Raw genomic sequence first — 26,034 nt, forward strand, 5'->3', positions numbered from 1 at the left:
TCCCACTCTGATGAGTTTAGTGTCAGAAATAATGCGAAACGCTAGTTAATAGAGCAAATGCCTGAAAAGTGTTACATCTGATTAGTAGATAACACTCGATGTACCTGTAGGGGTATCCTTTTGGATAGGGGTATTTGGTTAGGGTGAAACTGCCTTATATAGCATTTGGTAGAACTACTATTTTGCCATGTGTGGATCCCTTTGCATTCGATAGGTTTTAGGTGAATTGTCAGAAAGTATATTTCTCAGTATTCAAGAAGTTCTATTACAGTTTAGAAGGTGTTGGGCATCAAGAGGTTTCCCTGGTAGGTATAGAATAAATTCAGGAGAATTCATAAAAGTTACTCACAGTGAAGGGGAGAAGTACTTTGAAAAGCACATACATTATTTTCAAAAGAAAAAAAGGAAAAACAATTAGTGAAAAGGTACATGTTTGATATGACTTTGGTCTTCCAACAAATCTTATTATGAACTGAAGGAAGAGAGAGAAGGCAAGTCTGCGAAGGGGGGAATCATCTTTAGAAAAGACGTGTATTGAAATTTGAAGAATGTCCGATACATGTAATTAAAAACGTAGTTGAATTGGTGAATGGAATATTCGCACCAAACCTAGCACTCCACAAAATCCACTGGCTAAAGTCTTAGCAGGCATTCAACAAGAAAGGATTGTCCAGCACTCATAAAGAGTAAGGAACTGCCAAGGTACATATGCAAGCCTAGTTAGAAAGTTTTTGCTATTTGCTTTACGTCGCACCAACACTGATAGGTCTTATGGCGACGATTAGATAGGAAAGGCCTAGGAATGAGAAGGAAGCCTTAATTAAGGTACAGCCCAAGCATTTGCCTGGTGTGAAAATGGGAAAACACGCAAAACCATCTTCAGGGCTACCGACAGTGGGGCTCGAACCCACTATCTCCCGGATGCAAGCTCACAGCCGCGATCCCTTAACCACAAGGCCAACTCACCCAGTAGTTAGAAAGTAAAGGGTCAGCGGATGCAAAGTGGGCTTTGGCCTACAAGTGGCCATGGCTGGTCCATGGTTCAATGGCTCTGCACTCTGACTAACTAACCGAGCAGAGTACAGGTGGCCGCGGCTCTGTGCCTCTGCATTCAGGAGACGGAGAGGGGCTGTACCCCACTGTCTGCTGTCCTGAGAATGGCTTTTTATTCTCCTGCACTAAGGTGAATGGCGGGAAAGTTCCTAGCATAGGCCATGGCTGTCAAGCGCCTCATCTTCTCCGAACATCTTCTTCACCGTATCATATCTCCCTAGCCTGAAAGACAGCATTACTGTCTAGGAGGCCCACCATCCCCTTCAGGGATGGAATGTAAACGTTTTAATAGTAGTAAATTAAGTAAATTAAGCCAGACGGTCGCTGGGAGACTAAGTCCCATGACTTAATAAGTGTTTCTTTTGCTCACCATTTAATTGTAGAATATTGAACTCCCTTATGTTCGGGAATAAAGAGCAGGCATGAGAAAAGCCAGATGAGCCCTCCAACTACACCAGAGCCAAAAGTGGACTGATTTAAGCGAAGGGTTGGTCGGGGTTATATAGCAAAGTTCACGGAACATACCAGAACAAGGTGGAGTCTTCTGGACATAACAGGTGATGTTATTAGCTGTGACGTAGGTGAAGGCCCAGGAAGCAGGCCAGCCAGTCAATGTGTGTACAAGGATGGTGAGTGGTGCTTGACCCGGGTAGGTCGAGGTTGCAACCGGCCAAATGCAGTGTTGAAGGCCCTGAAGATGGTTTTCCATGGTTTCCCATTTTCACACCAGGCAAATGCTGGGGCTGTACCTTCCTTAAGGCCACAGCCGCTTCCTTCCCATTCCTAGGCCTTCCCTATCCCATCGTCGCCATAAGACCTATCTGTGTCGGTGCGACGTAAAGCAAATAGCAGTGTTGAAGTAGATGAGGTACAGTTTCCAATGGTTTCACATCTGCAACCGTCATACAACACAGACACAGCCACTGGGAGAAAGACTACATGAAACCGAGGGAGTAAGTTTAAACGTTGATCCTTTTTAATCAGATTTCCATTGGACATGGCATTCTTTAATTTTATTTCTCTTTCTTTTCAGATATCCTCCTACTCATTTCAATCCAGATATGAAATACTGTAGCTGCAACACGTATTGACTATTCCTTAATCTCCATCACACTCTCATTTTTACCATCAGTCTTCATATCAACTAAAAGACTCACCACATCAACTATCCTACAATAATATAATGAACTCTATCTGCTAAATATAAGCTCCACACACTGCATAGATACATTTTTTGCATACAGTTTTACCATACATGCTTATAATTTTTGGAGGCAACAAACTGTAATATTTTATAATTTTAAACATCCTTGAAAAGTGATACCAGTATTATAGTTTTTAAGTATTATGTATGCATCTAGCTGAGGATGACCCTCCTCAGAGTTGTGTTTTTGAAAAAAATAATGTTTGAATTTATATATTTGTGTATTGATCAGGTGGAATATCCCCTCCCTTGAATTTAAATACTGAATTAAGGAATCATAAATACGGATAATATGACACTAATATCATATCACATATGTTTGTAGGGCAGGGTTTTTAGTAGGCCTACTTGTCTGTTACAACTAAAAAGTTGAAATCCATTTGACATTAAAGACGACATGAGCAAAATGAGTGTTGCCTTGTCAGAGAACAATCCACAGTTTTATCTCGTTATTAATGCCAAGCAACAATAATGTTCTCACTGAAATAAACTTAAAGCTTAATTAAAGTTTATTTATTTGTGCTTTTTTTGTTTGTTTGTTTATTTCTTCTTCCTTCCGATGAGGCCTGCTAAGGACTACGTGCCAATTTCAATTCAGTTCTTCATACTCTGTTGTTTTCTCTTCTGTTCATTCCAATATTCTTTCATCCTTTCACTATGCAGTTTCTTTCTGTCCTCAGATCACTCCACACCAGATTTCTTGTTCAATCTTCCTTGGAATCCTTCCATACTTACTACCCCTTTTCTAAAAATCTCTCTGTCCAAAGTTTCTTCTTCTTTCTTTCTAAATCTTTCTTTACTTCTTGAATCCAACTAGTTGTAGCCTTTTTGTCCCAAAGGTACTTGAAAATCCTTTTTGTTAATCTGGAATAATCCATTCTGTAAATATGTCCAAAAAGTTGCAGTTTCCTTTTTCTTATGGTTTCTGTTATGTTTCCTATGTTCCTGTATATTTCATCATTAGATCTTAATTTCCATACTTCAGTTGTTTTCACAGGGTATAAGATTTTTCTCACCAAGCTCGATAGCTGCAGTCGCTTAAGTGCGGCCAGTATCCAGCATTCGGGAGATAGTAGGTTCGAACCCCACTGTCGACAGCCCTGAAAATGGTTTTCTGTGGTTTCCCATTTTCACACCTAGCAAATGCTGGGGCTGTACCTTAATTAAGGCCACGGCTGCTTCCTTCCCACTCCTAGCCCTTCCCTGTCCCATCGTCGCCATAAGACCTATCTGGTCGGTGCGACGTGAAGCAACTAGCTAAAAAAAAAAACATTTTCTCACGATTCTTCTTTATAGTACCTCAAATTTATCTAATCTATAGTTTAGTACCAGGCATTCACTTGCATATAGGCATTCTGGTTTCACCACTGTAGTGTAGTGCCTTATTTTAAGATTTTTAGGTAGACACTTTTTGTTATAAACATTCTTTGTGATACCATATACTCTTTCCATCTTGCATACCCTTTCTTCTACTGCAGATTTGTCTAAACCATTTTCTTGAATTATTTCTCCCAGATATTTGAATTTCATTACTCTTTCCACTGGACCAGTATCTGTTGCCAAACAATTTTGGAGCATTCTTGGTTGGTTGGTTGGTTGGTTGGTTGGTTGGTTGGTTGGTTGGTTGGTTGGTTGGTTGGTTGGTTGGTTGGTTGGTTGGTTGGTTGGTTGGTTGGTTGGTTGGTTGGTTGGTTGGTTGGTTGGTTGGTTGGTTGGTTGGTTGGTTGGTTGGTTGGTTGGTTGGTTGGTTGGTTGGTTGGTTGGTTGGTTGGTTGGTTGGTTGGTTGGTTGGTTGGTTGGTTGGTTGGTTGGTTGGTTGGTTGGTTGGTTGGTTGGTTGGTTGGTTGGTTGGTTGGTTGGTTGGTTGGTTGGTTGGTTGGTTGGTTGGTTGGTTGGTTGGTTGGTTGGTTGGTTGGTTGGTTGGTTGGTTGGTTGGTTGGTTGGTTGGTTGGTTGGTTGGTTGGTTGGTTGGTTGGTTGGTTGGTTGGTTGGTTGGTTGGTTGGTTGGTTGGTTGGTTGGTTGGTTGGTTGGTTGGTTGGTTGGTTGGTTGGTTGGTTGGTTGGTTGGTTGGTTGGTTGGTTGGTTGGTTGGTTGGTTGGTTGGTTGGTTGGTTGGTTGGTTGGTTGGTTGGTTGGTTGGTTGGTTGGTTGGTTGGTTGGTTGGTTGGTTGGTTGGTTGGTTGGTTGGTTGGTTGGTTGGTTGGTTGGTTGGTTGGTTGGTTGGTTGGTTGGTTGGTTGGTTGGTTGGTTGGTTGGTTGGTTGGTTGGTTGGTTGGTTGGTTGGTTGGTTGGTTGGTTGGTTGGTTGGTTGGTTGGTTGGTTGGTTGGTTGGTTGGTTGGTTGGTTGGTTGGTTGGTTGGTTGGTTGGTTGGTTGGTTGGTTGGTTGGTTGGTTGGTTGGTTGGTTGGTTGGTTGGTTGGTTGGTTGGTTGGTTGGTTGGTTGGTTGGTTGGTTGGTTGGTTGGTTGGTTGGTTGGTTGGTTGGTTGGTTGGTTGGTTGGTTGGTTGGTTGGTTGGTTGGTTGGTTGGTTGGTTGGTTGGTTGGTTGGTTGGTTGGTTGGTTGGTTGGTTGGTTGGTTGGTTGGTTGGTTGGTTGGTTGGTTGGTTGGTTGGTTGGTTGGTTGGTTGGTTGGTTGGTTGGTTGGTTGGTTGGTTGGTTGGTTGGTTGGTTGGTTGGTTGGTTGGTTGGTTGGTTGGTTGGTTGGTTGGTTGGTTGGTTGGTTGGTTGGTTGGTTGGTTGGTTGGTTGGTTGGTTGGTTGGTTGGTTGGTTGGTTGGTTGGTTGGTTGGTTGGTTGGTTGGTTGGTTGGTTGGTTGGTTGGTTGGTTGGTTGGTTGGTTGGTTGGTTGGTTGGTTGGTTGGTTGGTTGGTTGGTTGGTTGGTTGGTTGGTTGGTTGGTTGGTTGGTTGGTTGGTTGGTTGGTTGGTTGGTTGGTTGGTTGGTTGGTTGGTTGGTTGGTTGGTTGGTTGGTTGGTTGGTTGGTTGGTTGGTTGGTTGGTTGGTTGGTTGGTTGGTTGGTTGGTTGGTTGGTTGGTTGGTTGGTTGGTTGGTTGGTTGGTTGGTTGGTTGGTTGGTTGGTTGGTTGGTTGGTTGGTTGGTTGGTTGGTTGGTTGGTTGGTTGGTTGGTTGGTTGGTTGGTTGGTTGGTTGGTTGGTTGGTTGGTTGGTTGGTTGGTTGGTTGGTTGGTTGGTTGGTTGGTTGGTTGGTTGGTTGGTTGGTTGGTTGGTTGGTTGGTTGGTTGGTTGGTTGGTTGGTTGGTTGGTTGGTTGGTTGGTTGGTTGGTTGGTTGGTTGGTTGGTTGGTTGGTTGGTTGGTTGGTTGGTTGGTTGGTTGGTTTCCACTCAATGATTATGTTTCATATTTATATGGAATTGGCATTAATTTTTGCACAATTAAGGCCACGGCCACTTCCTTCCCAATCCTAACCCATTCCTATCCCATTGTCGCCATACGTCGGTGCAAAGTAAAGCCAAATGAAAAAATTGTTGCATGATGAAGACTGAGAAACATCATTTCCAGTTAAGATTGTTCACTTTTTTTAATTTTCTGTTTGTAATACAGGATGAAATATTTACTATTTGTGGAAAGAAAAGCATGAGCATTTTATAAGTTACACAAGATCCAAGAGGTCTGACTCCTGATGGATTAGACCTACTGAAATGAGAAGTCTTATGTAATTCCTATGATTTTTACCTCTACCTGCATGTATATTAAAATTTTGTATAAAGCATTCTTTTAAATACAGTATTTGGTGTATAATTCATACTTCTTTTTAAACCATTTTAGGTTCTCAAGGACCTCCAGGTCCTCCAGGCCCACCTGGTCAATCAAGTCATGGTTCCGATTCTGTAAATCATACCAGGATCGTTCCAGGAGCAGTAACCTTCCAAAATACAGATGATATGGCAAAGGTAAGGAGAGCAGTTTCCTCAAGAATAGGTCATTTGTGTGTGTGGATGGGATATATAGAGCAAACTATTACAGAAGGTCTTATTTTTTAATACAGAGTATGTATTGTTTATACCAAATTTAAATTTCAAGAAAATGTATGCACATCTAATTCTACCTTCATTTTGAACGAGCTTGCAAACTGGCATGCGTTCTGGTGGCGTTTGTCTGGATATGTGAGCAAGATCTCACAGGCACCTCCTTAGAATATAAGACACTGTACAAAAGACTGTTTGGCTTCAGTTTGTGGGTTTTTATATGTGTAATTAAGGGCTGAGAATGTCCCAGTGGCAGCATAATGCAACACTTCAATTACAGCCACTAGAGAGCAGCATTTAACAAGCAAATCTGCTTTATATTTCAACCACTAGGTGACTAGAGTACTGCATATGGCAAGAGCAACGTAGACAACCCTCAGAGTAACCAATATATTGATTTTGCCATTGTATCTGATGACTATTATATCTTTTAACGACAAGATATTCTTTGTTCTCTCATGTTAAAATAGACACCCAGCTATTTCTCAAGGACCTCCAGGTCCTCTAGGCCCACCTGGTCAATCAAGTCATGGTTCTGATTCTGCAAATCTCTATTCTCTATCTCTATTCTGCAATCTCTATTTGTAGTGTAACAATCTAGGAATTTTGCAATGAATTTTGCTCTGTTTCATTAATGTAAGTTGGCTATACAGTCACCTTTACCTACCAGAATGCAAGCGCCAAAGCTCTGCAGCAGCCATATTTTAAAATGATACTCACTTAAAAAACATGCTTCGTACATACACATACGAGTGTTAGAAGAGAATGCAATTAGCGATATTGATCTCTTTACATTTCTTCTTGTCTTGTTCGCTAGCCCTCACTCATTTCGCACAAGATGTACCGATTATTTCAGCATGTTACAGACACAAATACTTCTGATATTTTATGCATGTATACTTTGCAACCATGTGCGTTTTGACTCATTTTGGCACATAGAAAGAATATCGCTTCCATTTTCCCAGTTCTGCTTTCTTGTTTCCCTCTGTAGAATTTTATTCTGCCGGTGTACACGACCCTACATAGTTCCTCTCCTCCTCAGCAGATACTCTCTTCAGGAAGAGTCAGAGAGCTTTTATTTCATTCTTGTTGCCCGTGTAGATTACCTGAGAATTTATTCCACAGATACTGAGCATTGCATAACTACCAATGGCCATCGCTGTGAAGCACAGTATTATGTTGTTTCATTTTCAGGTGTAATACTGTTACCATATATTTATTCTTTCAGCTAATTTATAAATTTATTTACTCAAAGTTAGTTGTAACAGACTGAAGAGCCTAATAGTTATAAATTTGTTACAGGTGGCATGGATTTTAAGGTGCTAGGTAGTGTATACAAAGTACCTTGTCTAGTACCTAGGCCTATACAAATATAAAAACTTCAGAAAGTACAACTCCTTATAATAGACTGTCTTTATAAGTTTTCTACCAACAAAACTACTCAGAATTAATCAGAAAAGGGAATATTATTTCCTATTTCCCCCCAACTCAAAGTTGAAACAAAGTAAAACCTTACCTACATAACCTACAGCGCATTACCGGTACCTACCAATACAATTATTCCATGTAAATTTAAAATACATATATCACTAATCTTGATTACTTCTACACACACCAAACACACAATATTTATTGCACTAACTGAATCACTCAGACAAAAAATTAAACAGTTTTACTATGAAATTTCTACTTTATCACAATGATAATACAGAGTGCCGTCAACAGCTGACTGTTCCGAGTGCATCAACAATGGCAATGGTCTCAACAGTAAAGTATAATTACAAGCTTGCTTGACAAGTGCTAGATAGTATATATGCAGTAAACTGTCTCAGTTCAAGATCTTCACCTACCAACCTTCAGTGGTTGCTTGAATATGTTTGGGGCGGTGGTGGTAGTAGTGGTGATTATTGTTTAAAAAGGAGGTACAGCTAGGAAACTCTAAGTAGGAATGCTTTGAGACCTTTTGAGTGAAATGGCTGTGCAGTCCAAGTTGTGTAGCTGCCAGCTTACATTTGAATAATGGTGGGTTCAAACCCCACTGTCAGCAGCCTTGATGATGGTTATTTCAAGGGTTCCCATTTTCACACCACACAAATGCTAGGGCTATATCTTAATTAATTCCATGGCCACTACCTTCCCAGTCCTAGTGTTCCCATATCACCAACATTGAAAACCTGAACTATAAGTAAATGCACTGTTAATTTTGCAATTGTACTGTACCTCAGGAAGAGTTGTCCCTTTCATTTGCAGATGTCCAGTGTCAGTCCAGTTGGCACATTAGCCTACATCATTGATGAAGAGGCTTTGCTGGTCAGAGTGAACAGTGGTTGGCAGTATATAGCAGTAAGTGTAAAATTAATCTTATTTGGTTTCTTAAACAAATACACATAATCTAAACATCAATATTCTTTTTTCTTTTACCTTATTTAACCATTGAACATTGGAAATGCATTTAAAAATTAATTTCTGAGTTTCTTTGACATTAAAATATGAACTAACAATTAGTTTTGTATATTCAAAAATTATACTGGAAAAATGTAAAATTAAAAATCCTTGTATATCACTGAATGTTAGTTGTAGTAATTCAGAGGTTTGTAGCTGACCTATGGTAACAAATTTGACTTTATTCTTACTTCATGAAAAACCAAGTTTCCACTACTGATCATGTTCTATTTATTGTCACTTCATAGAAACTACCAAGCTCGATAGCTGCAGTTGCTTAAGTGCGGCCTGTATCCAGTAATTGGGAGATAGTGGGTTCAAGCCCCACTGTCGGCAGCCCTGAAGATGGTTTTCCATGGTTTCCCATTTTCACACCAGGCAAATGCTGGGGATGTACCTTAATTAAGGCCACGGCCGCTTCCTTCCAATTCCTAAGCCTTTCCTCTCCCATCGTCGCCATAAGACCTATCTGTGTCGGTGCCATGTAAAGCAAATAGCCTTCATAGAAACTATTGCTCTGCACTGCAGTTTTTACTGGAGAAGGCTCTTGTATAGTATAGTCACATCCAGAAACACCCACTCCTCTTTACAGGTGTTTTTCATAGGCCATCTATAATATGAGGATGCCTGTTTCCCAGTGCCCTTTTCAGGAGTCCGAAGTCACAAAAATCTATGCGAGAGGCATCAGGAGATTTCACTAGAATGTTGCTGAAAGGAATAGACTACCTACTGTATTCCTGCTTCTTGTTCCATTCTTTCCAGGAATGCCAGGGTTGGACCAGAAGTGTGACTGGTTTACTAATTTACTTGCACTCAGATTTTGTCTCTTTCCCATAAAGAGTCAGGGTCTTGGTGTGATAAATTGGCGTCAGAACTTCACCCTGATAATACAGGGAGTTTATTTTGGCTAATTATAGCAACACATTGAATAGTCAGTTTTCCTTTGTAACAGTAATTGTTGATTACCATAAATCCCTTTAAGAAACTTTCATCATACTCCATATACATTTTTGAAAATTTTTCATTGCTTTGATAATAGTAAATTGCACAGGGTTTGTGGCAGTCACTTAGGAAGACATACGCCTCAGCTAATATGACCACAAATTTAATTTTTCTCCTGTCGGGTGATTTCCATACAGTTCCCTGATGTTCATTCAATTTCTTGAAATGTGATGAGGCAGTAATTTATGAACACAACTCTTGTGATGTTTTCCCTTGTTCGAAGTCCTCATTATAATGGTATGGACAGTTTTTAGAGATATTCCTAATTTACCTGCAATGGCACACCAGGCAACTCTGGGATACAACTTTTAGCTGGTCATGGGTTTTCCTGTTGTTTCCTTTCATTTAAGAACTAACCCATGTGAGCCTTTCTCTTTTTATTCATCATAAAGCTAATTCCTTTTCTCAGTTTGGTGTTTTGTTCCTTAAAAGAACGGTTACCTGTATCACTCCCTAACACAATCCCACGATGAATCTTCTTAACATGTGACCTGTTGTGTGGAAAGGGATGTAAAGCTGGACTTTTCATTTCTGAGATTTTTGTGTTTCTAAAATTGGCATAAAATACTGAGGATTTAAAAAAAGAGTTCATGCTTCTAGGTGCAATACTTCAGAAGATATTAATTATTGACTGTTTCTATTAACAGAACTGTATTTTGAGAAAACTCAATTACAGCTTTCACTAATTTTTTTACCAATTGTACAAGGTTTTTATGACATTGAGTGGTGAAGATTCAAAGCGCTGCATAACTTATTTGTTAAGAAGACCCATAGGTTGTGCAAGAAGTCAGAGCATAGAAATGCAATTTTTACACCTCGGACACTTTCGTTCAGCTCTGCTGTAAAATTTCCATTGCCAACTTTGGGTCCCTTTCCATGCAAAGGTCCACATATACGTAAAAAAAAATGTTGAGAATATTTATATATATCATATGACTCTGGCTGAGCCACCATCAAGTAGCGCCACCTACACACTACGTTTTCTTTGTCCATTCTGACACGTTGACACGTCACGATTGTAATCTCCATGTCCATTGTTTTCACTGCATCCATCAGTGATTTACGTTTGTAATAAATAGTGTCATTTTAATATAAACCGTGCTGATCTTATTACTTTCCGAAACATCGTGCCATTTCAATAATAATAATAATAATAATAATAATAATAATAATAATAATAATAATAATTTTTTTTTTTTTTTTGCGAGGGAGTGTGGAAAATCTTTCATAAGACGCTTGTGAGGGTCCGCACTCAACAAGTGTGTGGAGATTCTTACCCACTAAAAACCACACTCCCTTTTCCCACGACGTTTATCTCCGCCCCGGAACCGCTCTCGCATTACTTCAGGGCGGATGTCGTGCTTAATGCATCTTGTGCTTCATCTTCCTTCTTCTGCTTTACTATCTGTCGTAATCGTCCAGGTCCTTCTTCTTCTGACGCAGAATATTTTCTACGTAGACTGCCACCTGGTCCCAAGATTCTCGACTTCGTAGCATTACTGACACGATCCCTTCTGGCGTCAATTCTCCGTGCATAACTTCTAAGCATCTTCTTTGTGGCAGCCAATGAACACACACAAAGAAAGTATGTGATACGTCATCGATATCGCCGCAGTATATGCACGCCGGACTAGTTGCTAGCCCTAGCCTATGAAGAAATTTTCGGAAGTATCCATGACCTGTCAGGAACTGTGTGAGATAGTAGTTCACTTCACCATGATTTCGGGAAACCCATACGCCCACAGAAGGTATCAGTCTTTTCGTCCATTTCCCTCTAGAATCATCTTCCCATCTTGTTTGCCATCGTTGCATTCTGCGACTATGAGCCAAAGCCTTTGCCCTTTTCCTTCCTAGCTCTTCTTGTGTGAGCCAAATTTCTTGTCTTTCGAAGGCCAACAAGTCAATGGGAGCTACTGCTGCTACTACTAGAATCGCGGGTTCTGATACTGTGCGATATGCGCAAGCAATTCGTAAAGCTGCTCTCCGTTGTACAGCCGCAATTCTTCTCCGATATTTCACAATTTTTTACGATTCAGCCCAAATTTCCGAACCGTATAGCAGTATCGATTGAACAATTGACATGAGAAGCCGCCTTTTACTAGATATCGGTCCCTTGATATTTCCCATGAGTCTGCTCAGTGCAGTCATGGTTTTCGCTGCCTTATCTGTTACCCGTTGGATGTGGTCCCAATATGTAAGCTTAGTATCAAGCGTTACACCAAGATATTTTGTGCTCCTAGTTGTTTCGATGGCTATCTGTCCGATCTGCATCGGTACAACAGTATTAATCCTTTTCCTCGTCAGGAGGACAATTTCCGTTTTGTGATCTGCGAGTTCTAACTTGTGATTTATCATCCATTCTTTGACACGTCGCATCACCTGATTCAATTTAAATTGAGCCAGCTCTAGGTTACGGGTTACTATCACAGCAGCCACATCATCAGCATAACCCACAAGTTTTACATCTTCTGGCATCTCCAGCCGTAATAAATCATCATACATGATGTTCCAAAGGTGTGGTCCGAGAATTGAGCCTTGCGCTGCACCAGCTGTGAGCCGTTTTCTTCTCTGACCGTCTTCCGTGTCGTATAACAATGTACGGTCTTTCAAATAGTCTCGCAGTATATACATGAGATATTCTGGTAGCTTGAAAGTTTCTTCTAGAGCTTCCAATATATCACTCCATCTTGCCGAGTTGAAGGCATTTTTAACATCTAGAGTCACAAGAAGCGTCAGTTTCCTAGAATAATGATTACCCGTTTGAGCTCGTTCTGCTGTCTTCACCACTTCCTTCACAGCATCTAGCGTTGAGTGACCTCTGCGAAATCCATGTTGTTGGTCGGATAGGTCGCCAGCTAATCGGACCGCTGCTAGTATTCTCGGTTGTAGAAGCTTCTCTAAACCTTTCCCGGCAGTGTCCAGCATACATAGAGGTCTGTAACCCCCAGTTTTCCCTTTACTGATCAGAACCAATCTAGCTATCTTCCAACGAAAGCTAAAAATTCCCGCTTTCAAACAATGATTATACATTCTCAACAGCAGTTGAGGGCATAATTCGGCTGCCACCTTTAGTACTTCTGCTGGAATACCATCTGGACCAGGGGCTTTCTTATTTCTAAGGGAATTAATTGCTGTTATCAATTCTTCAATTGTAAAAGGTGGTACATTGTCTAGTTCTTTCTCGGCCTCATCATCAATCCTCTCTGCATGATCAGGGAATAATGTGTGCACTATTTCTTCCATGGTGCGTGGATCCATGATAGGGCTTGGTATCATCCCGAATTTCTTCATGACAATTTTATACCCTAATCCCCATGGATTTTCATCCACTTCCTTGGACATTTCCCACCACTTGTCGGCTTTACTCTTTTTAATTGTATTTCGCAGTCTTTTCTTCATAGTCTTATACTCTACTGAGAGAGCTGCGTCGTTATGTCGTGCTCTTTGTGTCCTTCGTCTGAGTCGCAGGCATTGTTTCCTCAACTCAGCAATTTCTTCATTCCACCAATATGCTGGACGCTTGCCTCTCCGTTGTTTGATTCTGGTCATAGATGCGTCGCATGCTTGCTGAAGGAGTCTCATGGTGTGTTCCACGCATTTATTAGCAATAATGCTTCTTTTGCCTCCGTGACATGTATCCGTCATACAATCCATTTCATTCTGTATTACTTCATGAAATTTTTCTCTGTCCATAGTGGCTATGTTCCATCTTTCTGACTTGGGCGTGGTAATCCCTAGATTCGGAGTCTCTTGAAGTACACGAAAAGTGATATACTGATGATCGCTTCCAGTATATTCTTCAATTACTCGCCATTCAGTTATCCTAGACGCAATGTCTTCAGAAGCAAAGGTTACATCTGGTATGGTTCCCTGACACCCTGGTCGCCGAAAGGTTGTCACATTACCAACGTTGATAACCATTAATCCCAATCTCGCGACCATCTCCATTGTACGCCGCCCCCTAGAATCTGTTTGAGGCATGTTCCATTCAACTGCTTGAGCATTAAAATCACCAGCAACAACTAGGTTAGTGTTCATCCCTTGCAGAGTATCTTCAAGCCCGTCTAGTTTTGTCTGGAAGTCAGAAATAGCCTCGTTCGGGGTAAAATAACAGTTGACAAAAATTACCTTCTCAACTTGGACCCAGACGAAACCATCTCCGCATCCTTGATTTGTAACTGAGTATTTTCCAAGGTCTGGTACCCATATCGCAGCTGTCCCTAGATTGTCTGAAAACCAGCCTGGTTGTTCTCTGTCTTGATATTGTTCGCTGAGAATCAAGATGTCTGCTCCTATCTCATAGATTATCTGCGTCAATAGATCATTGGCAGTTAGACTCCTGTGTATATTGGCTTGAAGGATCTGTACCATTCACCACTGCTTTTTGGCCTTTTCTAGTGCTTCACGAAACACAATACACTTGCCTGAGCCAAGAGCATGATGTCGTTTTGGCTCTTCAACGCCCATATCTGTGCAAATTATGCATCGTGGATTCGTTTTGCATCCTACTGCCTTGTGACCAGCTTCTCCGCACTTAAAGCAGAGCTTACTTCTGTCCAATCCTTTACAGTTTCGTGCTTGATGCCCATATGACAGACATCTAAAGCACCGAGGAACTACGGCCCACCGTCTTACTCTGCAGTATAGCCAGCCTAGTTTAATTTTGCCTATGTCTAACAGCTTTCGTGCCTCGCTATCTTCTATCTCCACGATGGCGAGTTTTTGTCCCCTGCTGTTCGGATTTGTGATTGAGACCTTCAATTCTTGATTAAAATTTTCTAATTCACGTCTTACAGCCTCCTCTACGTCGGAAATAGTGGTGGCACTGTCCATATCCCGAATTTCCAATGTAGTTCTAGGCGTCAAAACCTTTACTTCGCCATCATGTCCAAGAGCGCCTTTAAGTGATTTATTAAAATTGTCTCTATTCTCCTTTTCCGTGGCCTTATTAAATTCAAGAAGAACTGCTCCAGACATAGTTTTCCTGATAGATCTAACACTGGCGCCACTGTCTTCTGGGTTCACCTTGCTGCGGATATCCTTCACAACATCTGCAAAAGTCTTGCCATTCATCGGTTTAATAAGTACGGCTTCTGGGCGGCTTCTTATAGTTGAACGTTTCCGTTGCTCGTTCTTTTTAACAGTTTCAGATACCGGTACTGGTTCAGGTTGAGTACCTTCATCTTCATCTGCCTTCTTCTGCCTCTGTTCCCTCTTCTTCTTCTTCTTGGATAACGCTATTTCCCAGTTATCCTGTTCTACGTTTCTGTTTGCGGTGCTCTGTTCTACTTTCTCTTGATCGGTCAAATCCTTTTGCATTAATGCTCTAGTTGCTTTCCAGGCTTTTCTGTGCGTAGATCCCGCATCTAGGGCTTCCTCCAATTTCCTTAAACCTTGCTGAATTTCAATCTTCATATTTTTCTGCTGAATTGCAAGAATACTTTTCAACAGGCCCCTGGCGATTTCCAGTTGTTCTTCCTCTTTTAGCATATCCTCCATAATTTGTTGAGTGATATCAAGCCTCAGATTCGTTTCCGCATTCTGCTCAATACTTCTGTTGCATGTATCATGTGTGCGCTCCACGTCCATGATATTGTGGCCATGTTCCATAGATGCTGGATTCAAATCCTCAGAGTCGCACTGGATTCCAGCACCCGACATCGTGCCGTGAGTAGGGAGTCCAGCTGGCCGTGACTCAGGTCGCAGAGATATATCTATTCTCTGTTATTTTCTATGACGAAACTAGGTAACCTTTAAACGCATTTTCACTAACACACAATGTCAATGTCTTGAACTTTTCACCCACTACCGTAGTTTATCCTATTAAATATTGAAAGCACGGATATTAAATATTACTTACACTCACATTCCATGTCATTATCCGGGTGATTACCAACGAAATCTTCGATCATTTCATTTTCTATGATGAAACTAGAACTAGGTAACCTAAAAACGCATTTTCACTAACACACAATGTCAATATCTTGAACTTTTCACCCACTACCGTAGTTTATCCTATTAAATGTTGAAAGCACGGATATTAAATATTACTTATACTCACTTTCCATGTCAATATACGGGTGATTACCAACGAAATCTTCGATCATTTCATGCACAACAGACTTACTGATCTTGTCACTGCCAAGACACTGAATAATAATCATAATAATAATAATAATAATAATAATAATAATAATAATAATAATAATAATAATAATAATAATAATATTATAGCAAAATGCCAAAATGATACAGGCTATGAAGGCATCTGGAGGAATGGAAGATAGAGGCTTCCACTACCCATGAGAAAGAGTGGTTAGCTCTACACATACCTATCTTTACTCCAAGGAATTGATGATAAGGATGATTGTTGTTGTTTTAAGGGCCAAACATCAAGGTCATCAGCTCCTGTAAGGAATCAACGTGATCACTCATTTCTATCATTACCTGAGTGAACCTCAGAGTTATTAATTCTCCAGATATAAGTTGCTTCTAAATTTCTCAACTTCCTGATGGAGAATTAATGACAAAATAAACATTATTCATTTACAAACAATATAAAATATATTTTATATCATATATCTTTGTGTGTCACAAACTATCACAGGTCAGTGATTTGGCTGAATGGATCTATATTTGTTTGATTACTGGTATGTCATTACTGAAAAGAATGTGAGTATGTGAATGGCGAAGGGCTGTGAATGTTTCTCTTGTAGTCAAAAAAATTTTCACCGTCAGAATGTTAGCCAGCAGAGTGAGAGAGGTAGTGGTACACAATTTCTAATCACTAAATTGCGTGCCAAAAGCCTGGATTCAATTCCAAACCAATCTGCAGTGTTCATATGAGGTGAGAGCATATCAGACTGTTGATGGTGATTCGTTCATCGGATGGAGACATTAAGCCCTGAACAGACCGCTTGGTGCTATTCGACAGGAATAGGCTATGTGACGGCACCAGTTTCACCCCCTCCCTTCCCTTATCATATATCATGCTATTCATTTCATCTCATTAATTACTCTGATGGGGTCGATGCGAGGAAGGGCATCCGATCATAAAAACTCGCTACGAAGATTCATCTTACTTCATATCCAACCCCATAGAGAAATGAGATAAGGGTTGGACATACGTGTAGACATACTTGATAGTTGTGTAATACATGTATTTACTTTGTGTGTGTGGTTGAGAAATATTATTTCATATTGGTATAGTATATTATTTTAATTATTTAATAAATAAATGAAGTGTACAGTAAATATTATGCTTCAAAGCCAGTAGCCCAGTTTACACTTCAGAGTTAGAAACAGAATAAATCAGCACACTCAAGAACAAATTATTATCTATGTCAGTGCATAAATACAGACTATGAATCAGTCACGGTTATTTCCATGACTTATTATTGCTTAGCATATTTTATCTTCACAGCTGTTTTTTTATTTCTAATTACAGCTTGGATCTCTGTTGCCCATAACAACACAGCCTCCCCCAACAACAACACCGCAACCAGTCAAGCCTCCAATTGAGTCTTCCAACTTGATAAACCATCAGCCAGGACCAGTTGATGGACCAAATGTAAGTATCGAAATTGAGAGAAAATACTTGCTACCTGATTTTCTGTAATAAAACTACTGTTTATTATTCTCTTCTCTTCATACACAGCATAGAAAAGTCAAGCTTCTTAATAATGAGATCTTGGTTAGAATCTCCAGTCAAGGATGGTTTTATGTGACAAGTATGAGAATCCCATAAAAATAGCATACCTTTTCTAATATTTCTTATGAACAATAAACCCTGATAATCTTGTTGATTTTGCCTTCAAACTATTATCATCATTGCTACTACCTTTCTTTTATTTATTAGCTTCAACCATCTAATGCCAAGCTTCAGCTTTTATTACAGTTTAGATAGTACTGTCCAGTGTACAGTTCATAATTTCATTCTTTCCCTTTTTTTGCTATGTACTAAATTTTTAAAACTAGTGTAGTATTCTATGGATAATATGAACTGTAATAAACTATAATAACTGCAATAAAGAATAAGGCACACTTTAAAATGAATTTCAATTGTACGACAATAGATTAGGTCATAAGAATGCTATATCTTACAAGTAAGCAGAAATACTTAGGTGGCACAATCCTTCAGCTCAGAAGTCCGTGGTTGATGCTCTCAAGCCTGTGTTAAGCCATATGCAGATTTAGCAGCATCACCTCGCAAAGCCAATTTGAATTTGCCCACAAAGAGATCTGATTGGCTAACTTCAGCAGCTGACAAAATGACAATGGCGCAGTATATCGAATTAATGTTTCCAAATTTACCAGAGTGTCCAGCCGTGTAACACTCATGTACCCGGTTCATGTTGTTTACGACCACCTTGTATAGCTTGCAATAAGTAGGTGAAGTTCAATTCAAAGTCAAATATATGTTGATGAAGTTAACGTTTTTATGTTCATCCTCTTTTTTTTTTTTTTTGCTAGCGGCTTTACGCCTTAATTAAGGTACAGCCCCAGCATTTGCCTGGTGTGAAAATGGGAAACCACGGAAAACCATCTTGAGGGCTGCCGATAGTGGGATTCGAACCTACTATCTCCCGGATGCAAGCTCACAGCCACGCGCCTCTACGCGCACGGCCAACTCGCCTGGTTCGTCCTCAATTCATCTACTTATTTATGTAATTTATTTTCTTTCTTTCTTTCCTCTTTTACTGCTACCATGCACATTATGGTCACACACAAAATATTTGGTACAAGATAAGAAATTGTAAGATGCCTGCTACAATATGATATTACCACAATAAGCTGGCAAAATTAATTGGATGAAATTTGATTTCTTATATTTTCATCTTCAACTGAATGGTTTTTTTTTTCAAAAGCTGATAACTACATGAAAAGTAGTTTTGAGATATTTAAGTTTTTCTGTCTACACTAGAAAGGCATAATTTCTTTTCAATAGCATTTCTGCATTTCAGATGTTCATTTTGACATCTTTAAGATTACTACCTTGAATTGAGCAGGGAAAATTTTAAAATTTTTTCAGTATAATTTGTTGCAAATATTAATTTTGAAATGTAACTGCCTGCTGATAAACAAATTTCATTTTTTTTTTATTTACTATTTATTGACATACACAGCTGTCAAAAAACTGGCTGCACTTCAACAGTGAATATATCCTTCCACTTCAAATTTCAGTGCTGTTACACAATTTGTGCACTTGTAGATGTGCAGTAGAAGCACTGTCAACTATGCTGAACTATGATGTTTAAGAAGGAGTCATTCGATATCTGCTTCTCGTGGAACAGCGGTAAAGCAATCGCTTAATGTTTTGAGGTGGTAAAGTTTTGTTTTGTTTTTTGTTTTTTAACAATCTGCTTTACGTTGCACCGACACATATAGGTCTTATAATAATGATGGGATAGGAAAGGGCTAGGAGTAGAAGGAAAATGATCATGGCCTTAATGGTATGAAAATGGGAAACCATGGAAAATCATCTTCAGGGCTGTTGACAGTGTAATTCAAACCCACTATCTCCTGAATGCAAGCTGATAGCTACGTGATCCAAACTGCACAGCCACTTGCTTGGTTTGTGAGTTTGAGCCTTGTTGAAATTATCATTTTGAATTTGTTATCATTCTTTAGCAAGAAAAATAATACAAATGTTAATTTGGAACAATATAGGTGTAGAATAATCGTGTTAGTTTTTTTCTTATATTATTACATTATAATATCATCTAATGAAATAAAATGAAAAGGAGCATTGTGGATTTGAACCTGAGATGTTGCCATCTAAACTCTAAAGTTCTTCTAACTGATCTGTACAGGATTTACTTCATATTGGCACAATTCAGGCACATTTGCTGAACTACTACAACTTCACATTAATTTAGATTATATTGTGATTAATAATGTTATACAAATAGGTTTATTTTATTACATAATATTTTGTAGGTGTAGTAGCAGCTGCAGCCATAGTAGTATTTCTTTTCCTGTAACCAAAGCAATGATTAAGGAATTATTTTGTGGATAGAGTTACTCTCCATTCAAGTTTTAAGAAAGCAAATTATGGCTCTGAGATCGAGGTTATGAACTATTTCTTTTAAATTTTTGGAGCTGATGTCTGCATATAATATACAGTAGTAATTTATAGAATTTAAATATATCCAACTTATTAACTTTTATTTCAAAAATTTATAGTTGTATCATTGTAAATACATTGCCATTATTTAAAGACCTAGATAAAGACTAAAACTCTGCGAGATATTCAAAGATGCTACTTCTGCCTGAGACTTTGCAGTTCACTGTTTGACATGGCTCCACAAAGTGGTGAAGGACTGAAAGAAAGAGTAATATGAACTGTGAGTGAACTTGGTTTTTTGGCATTTGAAGCAGCTAGGCATTTCCAGGTTTCAGAAAGGAGAGTTTAGAGATAGGTACAAAATTATTGAATTTTGGGTATTTTTGTCTGAAAAGCTAGGAGTGGTAGAAGGAAAATTTCAACACCACAACAGGATACCAGATTAGTGAGATTGAAAGGAATCCCTTTAACAGAACTGTTGTTTTGAAGGCAGTTGTTAATTTTCTGAGCCATAACCAGACCATGAGAAATTGTTTAAGGGCTGCTAATTTCAGATTTTGATGTAGCATTCTTAGGGAAATTCTTGAGGAGGAACATATAGACAAGTGTTTAGTCTTGGCAGTGGAAAATTGTGATCGGAATTGGAAAAAGGTGATCTTTTCTCATGATGTCACTTTTTCTATGACAAAGGACCTGCTTTGGACTTTGTCTTTCTGGCACCCAACTCAACCACAGATACACCGCTATTCATGCCTAAAGTGGTCGAGTGTCTGTGTCGTGTTGGAGGTAGATTTCTCATTATGGAGAGGGCACACGTTCATGGCATATTGAACCAGCTGAAATATAAGCAGTTGCTGAAACATTGCCTATAGAGCTGAAAATTTATAAAAATATCAGTAGCACATAAAAGTTCCATTAGAAGTCTAGTTGCTGAACAAGCTCTTCCTATGTCAACAAAATGACCAATACAAGTTGTACATATTTCTTGATATAGGGTAATGGGCAGGTGGTATTTTTTATCTGAATACACAAGAAGGTGACAGACTGTGCCAAAGGTTGAAGTGTATATCCTCACCCATTCCAAAGTTGCACAGCTAGGTTTGTATGCTAAGGCTGACTAAGCAAGGAGAAACACTTCAACCTTTGGCACAGTCTGTCACCTTCTTGTGAACTCAGATCAAAAATTCCACCTGCCCATTACCTTATATCAAAAAATATTAACAACTTGTATTGGTCATTTCGTTGACATAAGAAGAGCTTGCTCAGCAACTAAATTTCTAATGAAACTTCTGTGTGTTACTGACATTTTAATAAAGTTTTAGCTCTAGGCAATACCAGTAACATGGTTTCAACATTTTATGAACATTTCTTTAAACATATTGTGTATTTTTTACCAACGTATTCAGAATTCTGAATTGTATTTTAATGTGTATTATTTTGTGTCCTGCATCCGGGAGATAGTAGGTTCGAATCCCACTATCGGCAGCCCTGAAGATGGTTTTCCGTGGTTTCCCATTTTCACACCAGGCAAATGCTGGGGCTGTACCTTAATTAAGGCCACGGCCGCTTCCTTCCAACTCCTAGGCCTTTCCCATCCCATCGTCACCATAAGACCTATCTGTGTCGGTGCGACGTAAAGCCCCTAGCAAAAAAAAAAAATTTGTGTCCTTGTCTTTTTCTACCTTTATCTTGTCTACTTTCAGCTGAAGATGTCCACAAAGATGGACAAAACATGTTCCGACACTTGTTAATGTTAACTTAATTAAAACATAACATTAGTATAGTAAAGGTGGAGTCTTTAATTGAGAACCTCACAGGAATATACTAACGACAATACAGGCTTTACAATGAAATTCATTTTATGCAATGAATTTTCTAAGGCAGATTCCACTAAGTTTTTTGTTTATGAAACAAAACATATTTTTATTAAGAATAAAATCTTTCATTCTGTCTATTTGAAGTCAAAATATCATAATATGATAAATAATGATAAAATTATGGCATAATAATGAATTTCTAGTGTTAATTACTAAAACAGTTGTAAAAGAGAGAGGAGTGTTATATTTTCTCTCCCTTTAAAAATAACAAACACAGGTTATGTTCGAATGCACGATCTCATGAATACCAGTTCAACTCTGTACCAGTATGCCACAATATTACCAAATACTTCAATATACCAACACCGGACAGCTCTATCTCAACAACATTGAATGGAGTGCAAACAGCGATGGTGGTGACATCTAGTGCGTTGGTGTGAACTGCATACTTCTCTATGCTACAGTTGAGAGGAATGCACTACACTCATTGGAAATATTTTTATTAAAATATTTTTGTTGAAATAATTGAATAATCATAATAATTAAGAATGAAATTTTAAAATATGAAATGCCTCCTTCAAAAACCTCCAAACGAGCATTATGTTAGCCGTGCCTTTCGCTATGTCTTAAAAATTATAAAGCAGAATGTGTTTGAGGATCCACCCAGCCTCTGGGAGGATTATTTAGCAACTGCTCTCTCCTCTTTTTTCTAGCCTTTTCTCAATTACCTAGCACAGCACTTTGCCTAACCATTCAGCCAAAGTGCCAGAGAGGGCAGATAACTTAACAACATCCATGATTTATTAAGATTTTTGGGAAAGAGAAGCTGTAATTAAGGAACAGGAGTTTTGGACCATTATTTTGACTTCTTCTTCTATGGTACGGCCGATCTTCCCGAACTCTACAGGGGAACTCACTTCACGCAGCTATCTCGCTTTTTCTGTGCTTTGAATTTTCTGTTTTACCTCTGTAGACAGAAATACATAATATATATAACACATATTGGAGATACGTGAGTGAACTACAATGTTCCTGACAAGGAAGAAGTGTTCAGAAGTTCCTAAAGTCTCTTTCGCAAATTTATGCATGAAGAATTACCATACACACGCATTAAATTAGTTGGACAAGTGCTCAAGCCTATGCCATTAATACACTGAAATAATTTTCTTACACTGAGCTGAGTGGCTCAGATGGTTGATGCACCGGCCTTCGGATCCAAATTTGGCAGGTTTGATCCTGGCTCAGTCTGGTGGTATTTGAAGGTGCTCAAATACGTCAGTCTCGTGTAGGTAGATTTACTGGCACATAAAAGAATTCCTGCGGGACTATATTCCGGCACCTCGGCATCTCCGAAAACCATAAAAGTACTTAGTGGGACATAAATAAAATTATTATTTTTATTATTATTTTCTTACAGAAAGAAAAAAAAGCTGACTGGATTCAAAACTGGATTCAATTTTCAGTGTCAAGACTACAGCGATAACCATTATGCTACAGGCCCACAAGTTTTCGATTGTGAAATTTATGGACCCTCAAGTTTGAGTATACTAGAGTTCCACATTTGTTAATATTATTGGTTTTAGGTCCCACTAACATTTCAGTAGAGTATTTGATTGATTTTCTTAATATAAGGTACATAGAATGTACCTTCAACACGGATGTGGGTCACTACTTTTTTTAATACTTGCGGTCCTTATCAGTTCCCATCTTGCTGGGTAATTTGTTCAGCGCATAACACTTTTCTTGGAATATAACTGCAATGTAAGATTTAGTGACAAACACTGATACATTATAAACAACACGCCAGTGCACAAAGAATCATACAGATGGCAATATAATTATTATTGAAGAGTTGGTCACACCAAGTCAAGTAGGTAGCAGCACCATCAACTTTCTCACTGAAAACCGCAAGCTGTCAGGTATTGTCTATTAAAGTATTTAATAGTAGCATGCAGAACGGATCCATTATAACTATAGATATCAGGCCATGGCCAAAGAAAATGTAACATTGCCTGTCTCTGAATAGTAGCATAGGGACACGAAGGGGACTAATGTTGAAGAGAGCGGCCACTTTTTTTTCTCTTTTTACCGACAGCTGTACACTTGAATGAGTAACTTTAGAGTATTTACCTGGTGGTGGTGGTGATTGTTTTAAGAGGAAGTACAACTGAGCAACCATCCTCTATTATTAACACTAATCAGAGAGAAAAAATGGAAGGGGTCTGACATTTCAAAAAAAGAAGGTATTGGCCGAAGAACGGCAAGGGCCATAAAGGGTGTGAAAATAAAAGGCTCCCTAGACCTCAAATGCTCTAATACCATTCAGGTCAGAAAAGAACAAGAGTTGACCGAGGGAGGTTGTATAGGAAAGTTCGACTGTTTCTACTGGGCAGTTTAGATAATAAAATGATAGTGTGAGCACAACTATAAGGTTTTTCTACATAAATCTGTTCCTTTAGTATTCATAGATGTTCCTCTAGCATGAACAAGTTATAGCTATGGCTAGGAAACCTCCTAAATGACGGCAGATTCAAACTAGTGATACGAGTACTATTTTATCCAAAAGAAAATGTATCTTTCAAGAAACTGTATGCAATTTTGCTCCTATCTGTGAAGACGTATCAAATTGTAGAGGTATAGGAACACAATTTTCACAGATTTTAAGGCCAGTGGTTAGGAAATCTCTTCAGAAGAGACTGTTAAGCGAGACACCATTCTCAAGAAGTTACAAAGAAAACATTTTCAGAATGAATTGTACAAACATAAAACTGACAAATCTGGCACGAACATGCACCTGTTCAAACTTCCAAATGAAGCTCAGCACGGTAGTATTAAAGCCACTTTTTTGCTGGAAAATACTAGCTGCAGAGGTCGTTTACATCTGTCTCTTCCTGCAAGTGAAAGCCCGGTGCTCAGCCTCATATGTTTTCAAGATCGCGGAGGACTGAGGTACCCTAAAATATAATTTGTGGCATTACTGGAGCAAGTTTTGCAATTCACATCCCAGCCGCCCAGTATCTGCCTCGGAAGAACTTGCTCACAAAACTGTACAGTGTTATTATAAGACATGTTTTTTTCAGACAATTAAGCGTAACAAATGCAATGACTAAACTGCATAAACTTCCTGAACTGTCTGTTGCACTACCTTCTGCCACCACCTTGTAGCATCGGCACAAGATGGCTATGATTTTGAAAGGGACTAGGTGCTTTGCTCTCTTCCTTTCCAAATGTGCTTGCTAACCTCCCCTTTCCACAAACTGGCTAAAGAGATTGATACCCACATTGAATTATTATGTAAGGATAGCCTACTGGAGAGTCTGGCTGAATGGTTAGCACCAAGGCCTTCAGTTTAATGAGTCCCAGGTTCAATTCCCAGCAGAGTCAGGGATTTTAATAATGTATGATTAATTCCTATTACTTGGGGACTGGGTGTTTGTTTGTCCCAATACTCTCCTCTTCATATACTGTACACACAGCACATTACATCAATTTAATCTACTCTAATTCCTGTTTCTCCTTGTGGAGCAGAGGGCATCCAGGAAAGCTCTCCATTTGGTAGGTTCTGCAGCCAGGTCTTTTATGTCATCCCATGATTTTCCAGTTCCAATCATTTCCTCTCCAACGATTCACCTCCAAGTGTTCCTAGGTCTTCTATGCTTGCTCTTTCATACTGGCTTCCATTCTAAGACCGACTTTTCAACTGCTCCGTCCTGTTATCTTAATGTGTGTACTATCCATCCCCACTTCCTTTTCCTTATTTCTACATCAGTGGGTTTATGGTTGGTTTCGTTCCACAGGTTTTTGTTTGTGCTTCAGCCCATCTTACACTGGTGGAAAATAATATCCAAACACCATGAAATAAGGAATGTAGAATACAGAAATTTTGGCAATATATTTGTCAAGGTAACATATTTAATTGATTAAGGGTACAAGACTACAGACCATGCTGGTCCATTAATAACTGGTGTAATCGCCTGACTGTTAAATGCAGGCATGCAAACGTACATGCATTGTGTCATACAGGTGGCGGATGTCAGTTTGTGGGATGGAGTTCCATGCCTATTGCACTTGGTCAGTCAAAACAGGGGTAGTTAATGCCGGTTGTGGATGATGCTGGAGTTGTCACCCAATGGTGTCCCACACGTGCTCAATTGGGGACAGATCGGGGGATCGAGCAGACCAAGGCAACATGTCGACACTCTGTAGAGCATGTTGGGTTACAACAGCAGCATGGGGGCATACGTTATCCTGTTGGAAAACACCCCCCCGGGAATGCTGTTCATGAATGGCAGCACAACAGGTCAAGTCACTAGACGGACATACACATATGCAATCAGAGTACGTGGGATAACCATGAGAGTGCTGCTGCTGTCATAGGAAATTGCTCCCCAGACCAGAACTCCTGGTGCAGGTCCAGTGTTTTGACGCCGCAGACAGGTGGAACGCAGGCACTCACCTAGTCTCCT

General features: G+C 39.4%; 1 protein-coding gene across 1 annotated transcript in view; it reads left to right on the forward strand.

Annotated features, from left to right (window-relative positions):
- Positions 1 to 26,034, forward strand: part of LOC136880382 (collagen alpha-1(XVIII) chain) — a 177,824-nt gene that overhangs the window by 112,002 nt on the left and 39,788 nt on the right. Inside the window, exons 16-18 of the mRNA XM_067153301.2 lie at positions 6,042 to 6,166; positions 8,492 to 8,584; positions 17,133 to 17,255. Coding sequence (XP_067009402.2) covers positions 6,042 to 6,166; positions 8,492 to 8,584; positions 17,133 to 17,255 — 341 coding nt within the window. The remainder of the gene's footprint in view (positions 1 to 6,041; positions 6,167 to 8,491; positions 8,585 to 17,132; positions 17,256 to 26,034) is intronic.

The sequence above is a fragment of the Anabrus simplex genome, chromosome 1 (genome assembly GCF_040414725.1).
Source record: "Anabrus simplex isolate iqAnaSimp1 chromosome 1, ASM4041472v1, whole genome shotgun sequence".
Classification (NCBI taxonomy): domain Eukaryota; kingdom Metazoa; phylum Arthropoda; class Insecta; order Orthoptera; family Tettigoniidae; genus Anabrus; species Anabrus simplex.